This window comes from Myxocyprinus asiaticus, chromosome 7 (assembly GCF_019703515.2).
Source record: "Myxocyprinus asiaticus isolate MX2 ecotype Aquarium Trade chromosome 7, UBuf_Myxa_2, whole genome shotgun sequence".
Taxonomy (NCBI): domain Eukaryota; kingdom Metazoa; phylum Chordata; class Actinopteri; order Cypriniformes; family Catostomidae; genus Myxocyprinus; species Myxocyprinus asiaticus.
Window position 1 is genome coordinate 41581432 of NC_059350.1, and position 18581 is coordinate 41600012.

At 37.7% G+C, this 18581-nt stretch overlaps 1 protein-coding gene across 2 annotated transcripts in view; it reads right to left on the reverse strand.

Moving 5' to 3' along the window:
- Positions 1 to 18581, reverse strand: part of LOC127443394 (ankyrin-2-like) — a 54500-nt gene that overhangs the window by 13798 nt on the left and 22121 nt on the right. For both annotated transcript variants that reach the window (XM_051701949.1, XM_051701948.1), the window contains exons 24-37: positions 17669 to 17880; positions 17167 to 17359; positions 16178 to 16274; positions 15027 to 15255; positions 14643 to 14768; positions 14267 to 14389; positions 14073 to 14105; positions 12652 to 12673; positions 6530 to 11302; positions 5656 to 5733; positions 4957 to 5088; positions 4687 to 4827; positions 4323 to 4524; positions 4079 to 4145 (exon numbers count right to left, since the gene is read on the reverse strand). In XM_051701949.1, coding sequence (XP_051557909.1) covers positions 4079 to 4145; positions 4323 to 4524; positions 4687 to 4827; positions 4957 to 5088; positions 5656 to 5733; positions 6530 to 11302; positions 12652 to 12673; positions 14073 to 14105; positions 14267 to 14389; positions 14643 to 14768; positions 15027 to 15255; positions 16178 to 16274; positions 17167 to 17359; positions 17669 to 17880 — 6428 coding nt within the window. The remainder of the gene's footprint in view (positions 1 to 4078; positions 4146 to 4322; positions 4525 to 4686; positions 4828 to 4956; positions 5089 to 5655; positions 5734 to 6529; positions 11303 to 12651; positions 12674 to 14072; positions 14106 to 14266; positions 14390 to 14642; positions 14769 to 15026; positions 15256 to 16177; positions 16275 to 17166; positions 17360 to 17668; positions 17881 to 18581) is intronic.

An 18581-nucleotide genomic window follows, 5' to 3' on the forward strand; every position in this document is an offset into this window, starting at 1 on the left:
AATCATATTTTATCAAATTACACAATGATGACTCTAAGACATTATAGATATTACAGTTTCATTTTCTGTTAATGCATGATCTTCTATAAAGCTGCTTTGAAACGATGTGTGTTGTGAAAGGTGCTATACAAATAAAAATGACTTGACATTGTTTTAGTGAAGTTGCAAACCTTATAGCCTAAATAAATGCAAAGTATAAATCAAAGTTAAGCACATGGAAATTGAAAGGGAGTGTGGAAAGATTGTGAGAATTAGCAAATATTTCTTTTGGAATCGGATGCGTCACATTACCAGAAAGCACGAGGATGTGCTACGCGAACATGGTTGCACAGCAAAAGGTGTGATAGTAGGCTACATTACTATTCGATGATAAATTAATAGATAAGCATATAGTAAGGTATCTTGTTATTTTTGCAATCATGTCAGTGCAGCTGCCAGCTAGATGCAGGCCTGGTTCTGCGGAGGTGCGAACGTTAGAGCACCCTCATTTGAATATGTAAGCTTAATAATACTATATATTGGCAAGCATATTTCTTGAATCCTGGCAAACACACACAAAAAATCCCTTAATCAAAACTGACAAACAAGTATGATCTTTCAGATCAATGTGTCCTTATTTGCAAGCGGAGCATTCTGCTTTCATGCCTCCATTGTACAACTGAACATTTGATTGGTAAAGATTTCCGCTCTCGCAAAGAGAATTTCATAGCAGAATTCTCTCACTTAATCAACCGCCTGTTGCTTTCGATTTTTGCTTCGGGATAAAGTGGTACATAACTGCTGGTCAGTTTCCCAAAGCCAAATCCACACCTTAACGATAAGTGAAAAGTAAAAAACTGACTTTAGATTAGTGGTTGCAGATAACATATTCCGACATCACTTGCTGCATTCGTGCGCAGAGAAAAAGCCATAAATGTTTGCACATTAGAAGAAAAAAACAACTTTTCTTAAACGAAGGCAGTGTCATTATTAAATTAAATAAATTGTATTTGTTTTGGAATCATTAAACATGATTTCATCTAATATACACTACCGGTCAAAAGTTTTGAAACGCTTATTCTTTATTTTATATATATATATATATATATATATTCACATTTTAGAATAATAGTAAAGTCATCAAAACTATGGAATAAAATAAATGGAACTATGGGAATTATATTGTGACTAAACAAAGTCCAAAATAAATCAAAACTGTGTTATATTTTAGCATCTTCAAAGTAGTCACCCTTTGCCTAGAATTTGCAGACATGTACTCTTGACATTTTCTTAACCAACTTCTTGAGGTATCACCCTGGGATGATTTTTAATCAGTATTGAAGGAGTTCCCATCTATGCTGGGCTCTTATTGGCTGCTTTACTATATTATTTGGTCCAAGTCATCCATTTCAAAAACTTAAAATAAAATTTTAGTTTTGTAATGAAATAAATTAATATGGTGGCACAATTATATTTTTGTCCATAAAGCTTATTTAAAACATTTAAGCATACGCCTTCAGATCAAAAGATTTTTAAGATCATGAGAAACATTTCAGTCAAGTGTTTCAAAACCTTTGACCGGTAGTGTATATATTGGACAAAATCTCACTTTATGCAGGACAAATTTTTTTTATTTGTTAAATTCATGGTTAAACCCTGCTGTACATATAAAGAACGCAAGCACAGTACATGATCGTTTGACTCAGATTTGAGTCCAGATTCACTTTATGCTGCTTTAAAAACATCAAGAAAAAACAAAGGGGGCACATGGTATCTACTAATATAATAATTGTTATATAATTAACCACAGTCCTTTAGATTGCATACAGTTCGTACATATAAAATCGTAGGGAATATTAATCAAGCAACAATACTGAAAAAGAGAAAAACATTAATTGCTCATTTCTGGATAACTTAATACGCCCTTTACAGCTGAACACAAAATTAGGATGAGAAATTGCTCATTTTAATTTACAGACCCAAAGTCTGATAGCATTAAATCAGTATATATCAAATCTACAGTATAATCATTCTGTGGAGACAATTATGAATTTCACTGTTACCTGTAATATTTTTCCTGGGACCAGCCCATGTTTTCTTTATTGCCATAAACGGCTCGAACAAACTTTAAAGTTTAAAAGATTGTGTTTTTATGAGTCGGTTGTGTCACTCAGATCCAGTATAAACTGAAATCGCAAATTTGCGTATATATGCCAACACGAATATGTTTTATCACTTGTAGAGGCATGTTTGATGACTTGTTTAAAGTAAATAAAGGTAATTTAGAACTGAAAATTGTTTTAAGGCATTATCTGAAGATGTTCAATGGCATATGTGCTGACAGAGAAATATTTGACTGATTGCAAATGATAACGAAGGTCTGGTAGGTCTGGAAGATGTTTGATGACTTGTTTAAAGTAAATAAAGGTAATTTAGAACTGAAAATTGTTTTAAGGCATTATCTGAAGATGTTCAATGGCATATGTGCTGACAGAGAAATATTTGACTAATTGCAAATGATAACGAAGGTCTGGTAGACCCGATTGTCTAACAGTTGTTGTAAACCAGTATAAAATATACAGTATATTTTATATACTAAAACACAACAATAAAATCACATAATTTCAATAGGCCTATAACCTTGCCTACATTTCACCCAGAGGGGCACCTCAGCCCATGTAGGCAAAGGGGCAGTTGCTCTGGCTACTGTAGCTACCCCCCTGTGTATGTGCTTGGAAACAAGTATACTACAGAGAAGTTTCATGTCGGAGCGGGATTTGAGTGAACCTTTATTTTACCGGTGAGAGTGAGTGGTACTTGAGCGGAGCGTCCGCATGGGCTATGAGCGGTTGAGCGGAGCGCACATGCATGGAGCAGGTTATTGAGTGGAGTGTCACACTGCTCCGCTTCACTCACATGCTCTGGCATGAATCATGTACATGCGATCCTTGTGATTGCTTTAGAAATGTGTATTAATAATGTGCAGGATGAGGGTTTAAGAGACTGAATGCCCATTGCAATGAATACGCAACCTTTGGGGAGTAGTTCTTTCAGTTAGTCAACCTTCCACTGACACTTTGGGAAACATTTAATGTTACTTGAATTTATGCTATTTTAGAGCATTTCTGTCTTATTACTGTGGAAGGTTTTGTTTGGAAAATTTTAATAAAACATTATTGTTACAAGTTATGTTTTCTTTCCTAAACAGGAAATAAATGCATTTTGACAGGAAAATAGCATATAGAATAAATATCAGCATGATTGACTGAACTGATTAATAATTTTTGACAGCACTGCTAATGATTAAATACAATTTGTGAAATTAATATTTCGAAATGAACTGTACCAAATTAGAAGGTCACCTGTACAAAGAACAGTATTAGTCTGAGTTTCACGGCTCATTTGAACTGATTTAGTTTTTGTTGTTGTTATTGAATAAATGTCATAACCGGCAACTTCATCTTTTCATTTTGTACATCAGGGTTATTACAATATTAATGTTAACATTAAATTATATTTAGCCTTTAGTATACATCTTTGGTTTTATGTCGAGGAAGGGGTACTTGAACCTTACTGATGGTGCTGTGGGGGTACTTATGGAAACACTGCCATAAATCAACCAGCCCACCGAATGCAATGTGTGACCGTGATCAATGTGTTCCTAGAATGTTCATCCAGTAATGCCTCCTTCTTGGCACCAGCTATTGAGATGCCCCGTAATAGTTTGTGATAACGGGTGGCTGAGGTATGCACTCTCTCCTATGGATGTTCTCTAATCTCCAAGATCTAATTATAATCAAATTCCTTAACTGCACAAGTTCAGATTAAATGGTATAGGCTAAAGGCTTAAAACAAAATGGGTCCCAAAGACTTAGAGACCAAATCAGGGACCCAAAGACAAAATCAGCTAAAAATGGTATTGTTTAACCTTATGTGATTGATAAGAATGAGCGGAGAGGTTCAGAATTTTCCTTAAGCCTTTGCACACCACTAATAATTAGTACAGTAAATCTTTTGTTCAATCTGTCGTTTGTGGACTATTTGTCGCTGTGGTTGAAGCCTCTGGTTTTGCTAAACCTGCACAATGTCATGAACTTACATTTGCAGCTTCATTTGAAGATTCTTTCTTGACCTCTTTTGGTAGCCATAGATTGGTGCAACTCTCCCTAGGAGACATAGAGAGTGGCAAGTGAATTACCCTAATATCAGGTAGTACACCGCCAGAAGACTTATAAACTGAGTGTTTCTGAGAATGTAAAATGTATTATTTAAAAATGTTAACATGAACATCAATTTAAATATATTTTCCCCAGGAGAAACACGCAGCTCTAGGCATCACTCACTCGTTGATCTCCAGTTCCTCCATCAGATCTTCATGAATGCTCTCTGAATGGGCATTTCCCATCATTTCAGCCCATGATGGAATGTCAAGGAGAGAGGCCACTGACAAGTCTTCTTCTGACACGGCTGGAGGATGCCTTTGTGATGACTCCACTCTCCGCACAACCTGAAGACTGTCAACATCCTCTTGGACTGAGGAGAGAGCTTCAAAGACAAAAATACCCTCTTTGACAACCTCTGTGAACTACATAGAGTTTATTCTTGTGTTTAAGGTATGTATAAGATATTTTTTAAGTATGCATCATCCAAGCAAAAAACACTAAATTGTTCATGCAAAATAAGAATGCCTTCAATCTATTGCCTTACCTTCACTGTGGTCCAGGGTCCTTTCAATCTCTGCATATGTTCTTGAGGTTTGCTCCTGGACTGACTTGTGCAATTGAATCTCAATGAGATGGACGATGTCCATGCGGTTAATTTTAGTAAGTCTTTTAATCAATATATCTTCTGTGGAATTTGAGACAAAATCAGAATTGATTAAAATGTTGTCTATTCATTAGGGTTAATTGTCTGCTAAAGAGGCAGGCATTTGTTTGCATATTGACTGTTAAGAGAATAAATAAGAACAGATCCCACCAGTTGCATGTTTTCCTTCTCTCTCTACCCAGTGCTGTAGAAGGGTATGACTTTGCTCTTGTAGTGAATTTGGGTTTTCAGCTCGAACTTGCTGAATCGTATCTTCATTAAACTCCAACTCTTTGGCCAGCTCTGAAAATAGTGTTATGTGCATGCTGCTTAAAAATGGTACATGCAACACACTTTCCCATTAACATATTATCGTTTAAAAAAAATCTGTTTTCTTGTTGAACCGTTAAAATTTTGGAATACTGATATAAACTTTGACTAAACTAGATTTGTACATTTTCTGGGGGGAAAAAAATGTGTGAGAGGTGCTTGCCCCTGCAAAACTCGCCTCAACGATGTTAGAGTGTTGAGGGTGATTACAACAGCATTGAAATGTGGCTGCTAAGGTGTTTTTTTTAGCATGTTACTATGTGGTTGCTATGGTTTGCTATGGTTTTCTTAAGATTGCTACAGTGGATTTGTGATATGATTCATGTCCATGGACCAAAATGTAATATTTAGGGTTAGGGGTGTGTTTAAATATATGAATAATAGCATGAGTAACAGTATTAGCGATGTGCTGCTATTCAACACATTTCAGAAAACATGTTGTAAGTTGCTTTGGTAAAAAAAAAGTCTACTAAGAATGCAACTGTACATTTAAAGGTATTCTGTGGCATGGGAACCTGTAATGAATACTGAAGTACTCACCAGTCCAGCTAAAACCTAGAAGGTCAGCAATAATGGCCAAAGTCTCTTCTTTCCTATCTGCATCATCATGCCAGTCCACTGTAAACATTAGCCAATGTAGGTGCCATTAATATTTCAATGTTAGAAATGCATTCAAAACTGAAAGGTCCTTCACACAACAAATTTCCTTTCATTTTTAGAGTATATGAACTATTTGGACTGCTAATGGACTATTTACAACTTCATATCATGGGGTATTTGATATATCAACTAAACATGTGAGTAGAGTTGTTACTTGAAATCCTCTTTGTAAATCCTTTCCAAATTCATTTAAATTTCTAATAGTGGTACTCTGAGAACAAAAATAAACATGTTAATAGAAGCAATGTTTAGATCTCTTAATAGCATGTATGGATAACAAAGCAACTAAAGATCTGTTTGATTGATCTATGTTTATCTAGTTATATTAAAACTTTCGACACAAAGAAAGTGCATTTGAAATTTCATGTAACGTGATGTTATTTTATTTGCCATTTCTCACAGGAAACATGCAGTAGTGGACATGCATTGCACAGGAATTAGGAGTATTAGCCAACAAATATAGAGACTGTCAATCTTGAGATTTCAGTTTTCATGTATACACAGATATGCAAATAAAAAAAAAAATAAAAAAACATGACATTAAAAGTCACAAAACATCTGACACACATAAACACAAAAACACATTAAGATGAGATAAAGTACAGCACAACACATCACAAGATAGAAAACAACAGACACAAGACAACACATAACAGCAAAGAAAATACAACACATTTAAAAGAAAAGAGACTTGCATGGAATTAAGGTAAATTCTTGAGTAAGGAATAAGGGGGCAAGAGCCAAGTAGAGGTACCTTTACTTTGGTCTGAGGTAGTGCTGTCTGAGATTCTCTGCATCTGTGTCTCCACACAATCATCCCAGTTTGGCCGTGTCTCAAAAACATCCTCACCTATGGAAGGGGGTCGAACTCCTTTCAAACTACTTTCTATCTCTAAGTCAAGAGGGGCTCTGTCTCCAACAGTTTCATTACACTCTGTCTTCTTTGAAAGGTCCAATTCCTGAGAGCATTTAGCGGGAAGTTCAGGTTTATTGGAGGATGAAGTCTTTGGTTTGGGGTAGCTGCTGTCTATATTTATATGATTTTCCACAACAGACATGGACCATTCTAAGTCACCAATATCTGCTTCGGATCTAGGCCTTTGATTCTGCTCAATGGAGTCCCCTTGCCCTAAAGTTTGGTCAAAGCTGGCTGCTTTCACAGCTGTTTTTGGTTTCAGTGTTGTGTCTTTTATTTCAGTAACAATGTCCTTGAATGGAGTGGAAAATAAAGGTGATATTTGGAATTGCTTTTGACTAACAGCAGATTCTTGGGTGGATATGGGCATTTCAATAATAGAATGCTGTTCATCTTCCACTGAAGAATCAGAGGATTCCAGGTCTTGCTCAGAATATACTGTTCGTGTTACTGTAGAAGTGACAGTGTCAATGTTTGGTATGAGAATGTCTTCATGGAATACAGTATTCTCTGTGGGGCTCTGTAGTTCACTCTGGATGGAGAAATCAGTTGGTTCTGGATATTTTGGATCAGTCTCACTTCCATTTTTACTAAAGCTATCAGACTTTTCATCACGCTCTTCAGCAATACTATCTTGCTGCAATAAATCATCTGCAGGCAGCTCCAAAGAAGCTACAGCAACAGAGTCACTGGTGTTAAATGTAACTTCTTCAAAAGTAGCTTCTTCAGCTGAATCTTCATTTATGGGGAAAAAGCCTAACCTTTCTTCCTCTTCCTCCATTGTCCTTTTGGTCATGTCAATGGCTCCACCTCTGGTCATCTCAAAAAGTTTTCCTTCTTGGAAAAGGAAAGGATTTGGTGTCCCATCTTCAGTAGGAGTGCGTCCTGGAGTTGTGTCAGGTGTGGTTCCATGGGATCGTCTGTCTGCACACAGAGCAAGTATCTTCTGTTCCTCAGCCTCTATTTGTGCATCAAATGCCTCATCATCTTCCACTTCGGCACTCCAGGGTACTAAGTCTCTCCAAAGAGGTACTGTAATTTCTTCTGGTTTTCCTTTATCATCTACATAGATCAGGGCTTCATCCTCCACTTTCTTTGCAGCAGTAGTAGAGAAAATGACATCAATGGGGGAAATTGGTTCAGACAATTTTTCAGAAGTGCACTCAACAGGAGACATAGAATCAACATCACTGTCCATCTCAATGTCCATTTTGCTCTCTGTTAATGTAACAATTAGATCCTCCTTTGTAGTGTCAGCTGTGTGAGCTTCACCGATTACTATGCTATGGTAATGTGACGGGAGCTGTTCACAGCCTTTCTCCTTGTTCTCTATGTGTGTTTGCATAGATGGTATATCTGTGCAGGGCTGTAAATCAACTGTCCCAAAATGGCTATGATCCTGTTCATCTTTATTCTTGGTCTCTAAAGTCTGACTGTTCAATGTGGTTTCTCCTGAGACCTTGTGAGGTGACTCAGCCAACTTAGCCCTGTCAAAATCATCATCTGACAATGAAGAAAGTAATACTGGGCCAGATGGGTCAGATTCAGTCAGGTTCTCTAAGCATTGCTCTTTTGATTCTTTGGTCGACACAGTGTTGAAGTCCGTTGGACTTTTATGTGGTGACAACACATCTTCCTCTCTTGGTTGTTTAGAAACACAGTCAAAATCAAATTTTACTTTTTTAATTTTTGCATCCTTTTCCATTTCATCAAACGTTTTGATCTTTGCCACCATCTTAAACATCTCCTCTTCTGGAGTGAACTGCCTTTGTAAAGTTTCAATATCTTCACAATCCTCATGGTGATTTACCTCTTCTTTTAGCTCCAAGGTCACGGAAAGACTCTGCACATCTGGGGTCTCCTGTGTTCCTAATGCTTGGGATGATTCACTTTCTTCATGAATTTCCTGTTTGAAAATGATTTCCTTTACTTCATTTTCTCTGGAGTCAGAAATGGAGGTCTGACTTGTTGAAAAGTCACTTCCAACAAAACTCAATTGTCCGGATTCTTGGAAATCAGGTCTCTGCCCAGTGGGACACCCCTCTAAAGAATCTGGACTTGGGGACTCCTTGGTTGGGCTTGTCTCAATGGAGTCTGGGGTTTTAAGGGATGAATTATCTTCTTTGATAGGACTTGTTTCAAGAGAGTCTGTTTGGTAGAGAGTTTTAGAGTCACTCATAGTTGCAGGCTGTAGAGCATCCAAATTAGAGGGTCTATTTGGTGCATCTTGCCTGTGAAGACTATGCTCAGGTATCTCCTCAAACTCAAGAGCTTCATCAGTTTCTATAGGCTTCATACTGTCTCTAAAAGCTGAATCAATTTCCATATCTTGAGCAGTTGTTTCACCGTCTCTAGACTCCATGTGTTGTATAACTTCAATTGTGTCTTGAATTAATCTCTTAGAATCATCAGTGGATTGTGACTTAATTTTGGTGGATAGGAAAGATGAATCAGTCTTAGAATCATCAGGGGATGCTAATTCAATATTGCTTTTTAGGGTGGTTACTGAATAGAAATGGTCACTCTTGCCACTCTCTGCTCTTTCATAAGATGTAACCAAAGTTGGTTGTTGGGGTGTACATTCTGTCTCCTGAGCCACTGGATGTCTGTCTTCTGAAGTAGTTGTTTTCAAAGACAAAACAAGGGCTTCAGGACAAGATTGATGGGTTTCAGCAAATACCTCATGTTTCTCACTGTCACCTGTGCCGGAACGAGGCATTCTGGTCCCGATACTATTGCCAGGTGAGGCCACGAAGGCCTCATGTTTGTCACTATCATTTGTTTCTTCCAATTTTCTATCATCTTTTTCACTTTGGAGTAAGGGCTCACCTTGCACCATTGCAGTAGCACATTTTGTTATTATGTTTGAATCATATGGATCCACAGTTGCCTGCTCTATTTGTTCCTCCTCCTCTAAGGACATACCTTCAGTAAACATTAAATAACGTTTATTTGCTTGACCCGAGGTTCGCCTAAAGAGCAGATATTCAGGACTGTCCTCAAGTTCTGCTTTAATATCTGCACTGAAGTCCTCTGATGGTTTCCTGTCTGGGCTGATCTGAGGTTCAACAGACAATCTCCTGTCCTTGCAGATGTCATCTTCATTGCATAATCTCTCAGCTATCAACCCTGTGTCTTTGCTTTCTATCATTTCTGGTGTTATTTGTAGTTCCTCAGTCTCAAATCTGCCTTGTACCTCAGACGATCTTCCATTTTGGTCAGTCATTTTATGCTTTTCTTGAGGGCTTTCCTCTTCAAAGTTAAAAGTAATATTTGAAGTTACAGCTTGATAACTCACTTTATTTTGGCTGGACCAAGTACTGTCTGGTGTCGTCAGGGGTTTTTCATGTAGTGTTGCACCATCACTGATCATTCCCTCATTATGCTGAATTGTGTCTGGGTCAATACATTGTGATTCTGCAAAGATCTTTTTTTCTACCACAAATTTGTCTTGTAAATTTTGGCTTGTTACTGTCATTTGGTTATCATTTGTTTGGAGAACCAGCGTCATATCAGAACTTTTTGAGGTTATAGTCGTAATTGCTTTATGTTCAAAAAGTCCAGACTTGCTTTTTGACGGGTCCTGACCAGTCTGAAATGCCTTCATCAGCTCTCTTACAGACATGGTTTCCTGTAGCCGTTCTGTCTGTGATTTTGGGGACTTGGGTGATTTTGGAGGAAGTTTGCTTGATTTCTCTGTTTCGGTGAAATATGACTTGCTCTGGAAGGTACTCACTTTTTGGGGTTTCCACTGTTGAATTTCCACCTCCTTTTCTTCTTCAACCTTCATTTGCAGTGCCTTAACCTTGTCCTTTATGGATCCAATTGGGATTTCTACAACTCTAGGAGACACCGGAATTGATCCAAGGATGGGTTCAGATACCCCAATTACTGCATCTTCATCTAGAGACTCCTCAGACTGACTCCTACTCATCCTTTCCAAATCATCTTCTGAGCTGCCACTTGCAAACTCCCTCTCTTTGCGCTTTTTTCTTGCTGGCTTTTTTATTTCAGCCGGACATTTACTACCACAGGTCAAAACAACCTCTTTAAAGCTTTCTTGAACAGTATCGACATCCTGTGGATAGCTAATTGGTACAAAGGTTTCCTGTAGGCACATTTCTAAGTTACTGCTGAGATACGAAACCATTCCTGACATATTCTTCTTAGGAGGAGAACTGAATGTAGTGTCTCTTGTGACTCGGACTTCCTGAATGAGTGTCTCTTGATCTTCATCCATGCTTTTGCTTTTGCATTCATCAGCATCTGTGTCACTGAGAAGTACCCAGTCCTCATCAATAGCCCCTTCTCTCTTTGTTTCATCCAGTGTTGCCTCGAGAAGAATCTCTTCTACTTTCTCCAAGTCCTCTTTCACTTTCTCAACAATCTCATATGGCTCATCTGCCTCCTCAAACCCTGCCTTGTCTGATTGCTCGCCTGTATCCGAGGAGATGGATTGCTCTGATTTTTCAGAAGTCAGGAGGACTGACATTTTAATTAAGTCATGCTTCATATCAGATACATCTGAAAGCAGATCTGGACTTGCAAGTGTGGCAGGATCATGTATGATCTGCAGCGTGGAAAGTTCCGTTGACTCAGAACAGACATAATCTTCAATTTTAACAGAACAGTTTGTAAAGAAAAAAAGGGGAAATTAAGAGGACAAAAGACATTGGAAAACGAGTCAGGGCAGGAGCAATACAAACTATCTTCAGTTCATAGGATGAGGAAACTACTTGACAGAATGAAGAACATCACTAGATTTAACTAGATTTGGATCCGAAGAATTTGGGGAGGCATGGGAGCAGTTAAGCAAAGCAAGAGAATTACAGAGTGAGGGGAGGAAATGGGCAGGAAATAACTTGCTTAAACATGTTATATCGATTCAAGTATCCACTCATACACTTACACAAGAGGGAAAGTATAAAGAAAAACAAAAGTGTAAGACTAAGTAATACAGAAATCTGTGCACATAGAACAAATGGGCAAATAAACATAACACAGAGTGGAGCTGCATTGATGAGGCATCTCAAGATTGTTCTCGACATGAAGACTTCATGTCAACACAAACACCAATACATTAATAGCAATCCAAAATATTAAGCCCTTAACAGCAGCATTGAGATACAATCAGGGGCTTTCCACATTAGACACTTTAAAATTGTCAAATGCTATGGCGTTTAGTTATGTAGACCTTTGAGTCTATCATGGAGATATTTAGCATATGAGAATTTGTTGTAAAACAAAGGTAAATGATAGGGGAAAAAATTAAGAAAAACAATAATAAACATATAAAACGTGAATCATATCAAACAAAGAATGTGAGTGATAGGGATCAAAATGTTACACAAATTATACAATAAAGATATCCACACATCCAGGCTAAGCAGACACTCATATACACATATACAATAATATAATATGTGTAAGTCAAGTTATTTCCATGCAAAGAAAATGATCCATGCAAAGGTGAATTTTGTGACAAGCAAATTGTTTCATTAGAGGCAAAATATGTGTTGCCTGGTCAGTATTATTTTGTTGCAAGGGAAAAGGTTTGGTTTCCAGTATCTCTTTTGGCATGTAACAAATTATACTCTGATCATAAAAAAAAAAATTAAAAAAAAGAATCATGCCAGAAGTAGATACCATTGTGAGAGTGATTGTAATTTGATGTAATGTTTTATCAAAACAGCAGACCATCAACATAAAAATGGAAGGAGGAATATTTATGAGCCATAGCACAGCAATCAAGGATCCACAAATACAATTTATCTTACTTAAATAGCTTACAAAGGTGCTTTAAATAATATTTTACCCGTGTCCTAACACAATAGTACTAGGCAAACCAACAGCACTGCTTAAAAGTGGTAAGGAGTTTTTTTTTTTTTTTAAATGGAAGAAAGAGAAGTGTACAGTATATAATTTTAAAAGCCATATAATTGCACTAAAATATTGCTTACATTTTTCATGTGTCTTCTCACACTGCAAAGGAAACATGTTAAAACAGAGAAGGTCAATAGCATACATAATGTGTCTATCTTTTGTAAAGAAAGAAACATATGATAGAAATATACACTATATTGCCAAAAGTATTCGCTCATCTGCCTTTAGACGCATATGAACTTAAGTGACATCCCATTCTTAATCCATAGGGTTTAATATGACGTCGGCCCACCCTTTGCAGCTATAACAGCTTCAACTCTTCTGGGAAGGCTTTCCACAAGGTTTAGGAGTGTGTTTATGGGAATTTTTGACCATTCTTCCAGAAGCGCATTTGTGAGGTCAGACACTGATGTTGGACGAGAAGGCCTGGCTCGCAGTCTTCGCTCTAATTCATCCCTAAGGTGCTCTATCGGGTTGAGGTCAGGACTCTGTGCAGGCCAGTCAAGTTCTTCCACACCAAACTCACTCATCCATGTCTTTATGGACCTTGCTTTGTGCACTGGTGCGCAGTCATGTTGGAACAGAAAGGGGCCATCCCCAAACTGTTCCCACAAAGTTGGGAGCATGGAATTGTCCAAAATCTCTTGGTATGCTGAAGCATTCAGAGTTCCTTTCACTGGAACTAAGGGGCCGAGCCCAGCTCCTGAAAAACAACCCCACACCATAATCCCCCTCCACCAAACTTCACAGTTGGCACAATGCAGTCAGACAAGTACCGTTCTCCTGGCAACCGCCAAACCCAGACTCGTCCATCAGATTGCCAGATGGAGAAGCGTGATTCGTCACTCCAGAGAACGCGTCCCCACTGCTCTAGAGTCCAGTGGCGGCGTGCTTTACACCACTGCATCCGACGCTTTGCATTGCACTTGGTGATGTATGGCTTGGATGCAGCTGCTCGGCCATGGAAACCCATTCCATGAAGCTCTCTATGCACTGTTCTTGAGCTAATCTGAAGGCCACATGAACTTTGGAGGTCTGTAGCCATTGACTCTGCAGAAAGTTGGCGACCTCTGCGCACTATGTGCCTCAGCATATTCTTTTATTTTACTTGGCCTACCACTTCGTGGCTCAGTTGCTGTCATTCCCAATCGCTTCCACTTTGTTATAATAGCACTGACAGTTGACTGTGGAATATTTAGTAGCGAGGAAATTTCATGACTGGACTTGTTGCACAGGTGGCATCCTATCACAGTACCACGCTGGAATTCACTGAGCTCCTGAGAGCGGCCCATTCTTTCACAAATGTTTGTAGAAGCAGTCTGCATGCCTAGGTGCTTCATTTTATACACCTGTAGCCATGGAAGTGATTGGAACACCTGAATTCAATTATTTGGATGGGTGAGCGAATACTTTTGGCAATATAGTGTATATATTATATTTATATATATATATATAAATTAATTAATAATACGAAAAATAAAGTAAAATGGGTTTTTACCTCTTCATCTGCATCTTGATCGGAATCAGATTCCTTAAAATGCAAGTTAAATGTTAAGTTAAATATTGCTTAAGTAAAAATAATTTAAATGAAAGGTATTGGTGTCTTTGTTGTATCTATGTATGCATATGGACTGGTTATGAGTTAGTATAATTCTACTACAGTGTAGTTGTGAGGTGTTTGTATGCACTTACCTTTGAGTAGACAGGTAGGCAAATGTTCAGGTTGCATATTGCATTGTGGTTTAGACTGCGATACGTTCTTGGCTCTTTTGTAAAAGACAATCTGCCACATGGTTCTTGAGTGCTGTCACGAATCTGTTGAAATGAGTCTGTGACTTAGATGACCAAGTGAAAGGGTATGATTAAACCAGAACTCTAGTTATCAGCCATTTTATTTGGTACTGAACAGAATGAAAGATTATAAACTCTATAACTAAATGTTATAACTAACTAATTGTTCCACTTAAGACAAAAATCTTTCTTTTTTTCTCATCACTTTCTTGTAAAAGTTAACTCTTCATAATGATAATTGTACAGCCTTTAATATGGGTGGTAACTGGGTGCTTACTTTGATGAAGAGAGAGAGACGATTTTCCTTAAATGCATAGAAACTGAAGACATGGTGCTGTCCACTTTTGGTCAGTGGGACCAGATTTCCAAAGCAGTCAGCAAAGATTGGCTTTCCCTCTAATACCTGGACAGATCAGGCATATAGTAATTTGGGATCAAATGCATTATTTCCCAGCGAGCAGAGTTTCAGATTATGTAATAATATTTTCTTATTGCAAATAAATACACTGACAAATGTAAAAAAGGTCAGTCTCAGTTATAGTAGTTTCTTGTCATGCAATGACTAAGATTTCTAGAACTCCAAAATAAACTGAGTCTAGATTTGCCTTTTCTGGCTGTAGAACAAGAGGTTTGTGGCCTTACGAGGTTTATCCACACTTACCTCAACATCTCGGCTACGGGCCACTTCAGTGAAGTTCTCCTGCTGCTCCAGAGTTTTGTCCATCTTGTCATCCGTCATACAGAAGCAGCGCAGTCGTGCTTCGATTGGGTCAAATGTTTTGGCAAAGATGACAAACTTGGCCATATAAGGGACACAGATGATCTCACGATACAGCTGAGTGGAATAGTTCACAGACTCCTGGATCTGACGGCAGTCTATCAGCCAGAACCTGGAAAGAGAAATATCTATTAAATAGAGGTAGACCAATATATTGGTTTTACCGATTAATCAGTGCCAATAGTTGCTTTATGGAACAATCGGTTTCATAAAAAAATCCATACTTATATATATTTTTATTATTTCTCCCTGTTTCTCTGTGGCCAGCCCTGGAGGATTCTACAGTTAAAGCGGCTTGGTTCAACAGCATAACAGCGGCCTTTAAAGGTGAAATAAATACAATGACTGACACCCCGTGGGGATTTGCTGTATCTAAATATGTCATCATTTACAATATTCATCCATAAGTGTTCTAAATTGAAGTGAAGCATGCAAAGAAAAATGTATTATATGGAAACATTCAGCACATACATTGTGTCTCCAACTTCTTATATTGTGAATAATAATAAAAAAATCACATCTGGTGAAATATATACAGTATATACAAAATCCTTCATCTAGTATATAGGCTATAAAAAGCCTAATTTGGTAATTTGCTTTGACACACTAAGTTATGGTGCACATATGGGCGATGCAAGCTCGCATCAAGCTTGCAACATTCCTGATCTCATTCCCTCTTGTTCTACCCATCTCTCTGCTCTCTTCTATATGAGAAACAGGTAAAAGGCCAAATATAAAAAAAACAACAAAAAAAACATAAACATGAACTAACAATGAACAATATTTTTACAGCATTTATTAACTTTTGTTAATGTTAATTTTAACATATAGTAATACATTTTTTAAATCTAAATTTGTACATGTTAACATTAATTAATGCACTATGAACAAATACAAACTAACAATGAACAAATAGTATTTTTATTAACTAACATTAAGAAAGATTAATAAATGCTGTCAAAAATATATCGTTCATTGTTAGTTCATGATACCTAATGCATTAAATGCATACAAATAATATAAATGTATCTCACCTTGCAGATACATTAGTTGTAAATGAAACACAGTGGTTGATGAATGTTAGTGGTGTGGATCCAGTTATGTCCTCCCATTGTGCTGGAGTAGTACCGCCTATCAAAAGCAAATTAATAAAACTATTTTATAGAACACAATAGAACACGACATACATCAATCAGCCACAACATTAAAACCACCTGCCCAATATTGTGCAGGTCCCCCTCGTGCTGCCAAAACAGCACCAACCCGCTTCTCAGAATAGCATTCTGAGATGATATTCTTCTCACCACAAGTGTACAGAGTGGTTTTCTGAGTTACTATAGACTTTGTCAGTTCGAACCAGTCTGGCCATTCTCTGTTGACCTCTCTCAACAAGGCGTTTGGCACCAACAATCATCCATGTGATTATCTAATCAGCCAATCGTTTGGCAGCAGTGCAGTGCATAAAATCATGCGGATATGAGTCAGGAGCTTCAGTTAATGTTCACATCAACCATCAGAATGGGGGAAAAAATGTGATCTCAGTGATTTGGAGTGTGGCATGATTGTTGGTGAAAGATGGGTTTGAGTATTTCTGTAACTGCTGATCTCATGGGATTTTCACACACAACAGTCGTTAGAATTTACTCCAAATGGTGCCAAAAACATCCAGTGAGCGGCATTTCTGTGGACGGAAATGACTTGTTGATGAGAGAGGTCAACAGAGAGTGGCCAGACTGGTTTGAACTGACAAAGTCTACGGTAACTCAGATAACCACTCTGTACAATTGTGGTGAGAAGAATAGCATTTCAGAATGCTATTCTGAGATGCGGGTTTGTGCTGTTTTGGCGGCATGAGGGGGACCTACACAATATTAGGCAGGTGGTTTCAATGATGTGGCTGATTGGTGTTTCTTCAGAAGATCGGTATTTTTATACAGTACACAATATCTTTGATATTATTTTGTTGTTACTTCTAAAAGTTAACTCTGAGATCATTTATTTCTCTTATCTTTGTCACACATACCAGTAATGCTACATAGCAGTCGTAGAGTAGGTGTATTGTCTGTCCCATCACTAGTTGAGTTTTTGGGAATAGGAATTGTCATGGTGATGGGCTTGTGAAACTTGCGTCTTCTGGGTTCCAAGGTAATAATTGGACTGAATGTGGCTTTGTTACCCAGAATCTTTCTCACCAGATCCTCACTGATGGGCTGGGCCTATGAGAGGATGAGAAACAAGAAATGAGATCCATTTCAGTGGAACTTCAACATTACTCATTCATTTATTCTTGAAGGGCTAACAGACTTTCTTTGCACTGTGTACTGTGCAATGTTGGGAAGTAACTAACTTAAAGTAGCCATTAAATGTTGTTCTGTTGTTAGTACTATGGATCCACAGTGATACAAATGTTTTGTATAGTGTTGGCCTAAATAACTGTCCAACAAAAGGTCAATTGAGAAAAGTATGATGAGAAACCACACATTAAGGCACATTATGAGGCTAATGAAAAAGCTTGTATGAAATACCTGTAGTCCCACACGTATCCGTTTGGTTAGTGCTCCCTCTGGGAACACAGCTTGGACCTGTGGAACAAGCTTGCTGCTTAGCACCCCACCCTCTGGACCAATCAGGTGACTGTCCTGCTTTATGCGGGACACCACTGCGAAGTATTGTGGGAAATCGCGTGTGATGATGCGGCAGATTCGTTTTTTCTCAAGCTCCTCTGGAGGGTCCAGTTCTGGTGTAAATATGATACCAAAGATATCTCAAATAGCTCATTCACAATATTTCACCATTTATCCAATATAAAATCAGATTATGAGTGAGATATAAAACAACACATATACATTAAATGTTAACCACTTCAACTCTGCGAACCCGCCAGCGGGTCCAAAAGGGGCGCTATTATTGCGAAAAAAAGTTTAAGCTTAAAATGTTCAAGTCTCTGAATAAATAAGTCAGGCATATGGGGTATTGTTTGAAAACTTAGAATCAAAACTTTTCATAGATAACCATCACTTCTGCATTTATGTTACATAAAATAATAAACTAAGGCCTGAAAATATTCATGTCGCAAATCAGCGCCACCTAGAGGTTATGTGGTAGAAATATTAATATGAACATAAAAGTCTTTCAAATAGCACATAAATAATATATAAACAAATATATATCAAATTAAAGCTTTCATTCTCAGGAATGTGACTGTACAGTTTGTTGCCCTAATACCACAGTATAAAAGAGTTTCAAAAGAACCACAAAGTGAAATACAATATTTGTAAGACATCAAATACTAATGTCTCTTTTATGTGCCGATCACTGATGCTCTGAGCCCCAAATAGCTTAAAACTTTATATCTGCTTTTACCTTTGGCATTTTAAAAAAAAGAGCCATTTTTTACTTAGTGAGTATTTTGTGAGCTTGCTTGTGTGAATAATCTAA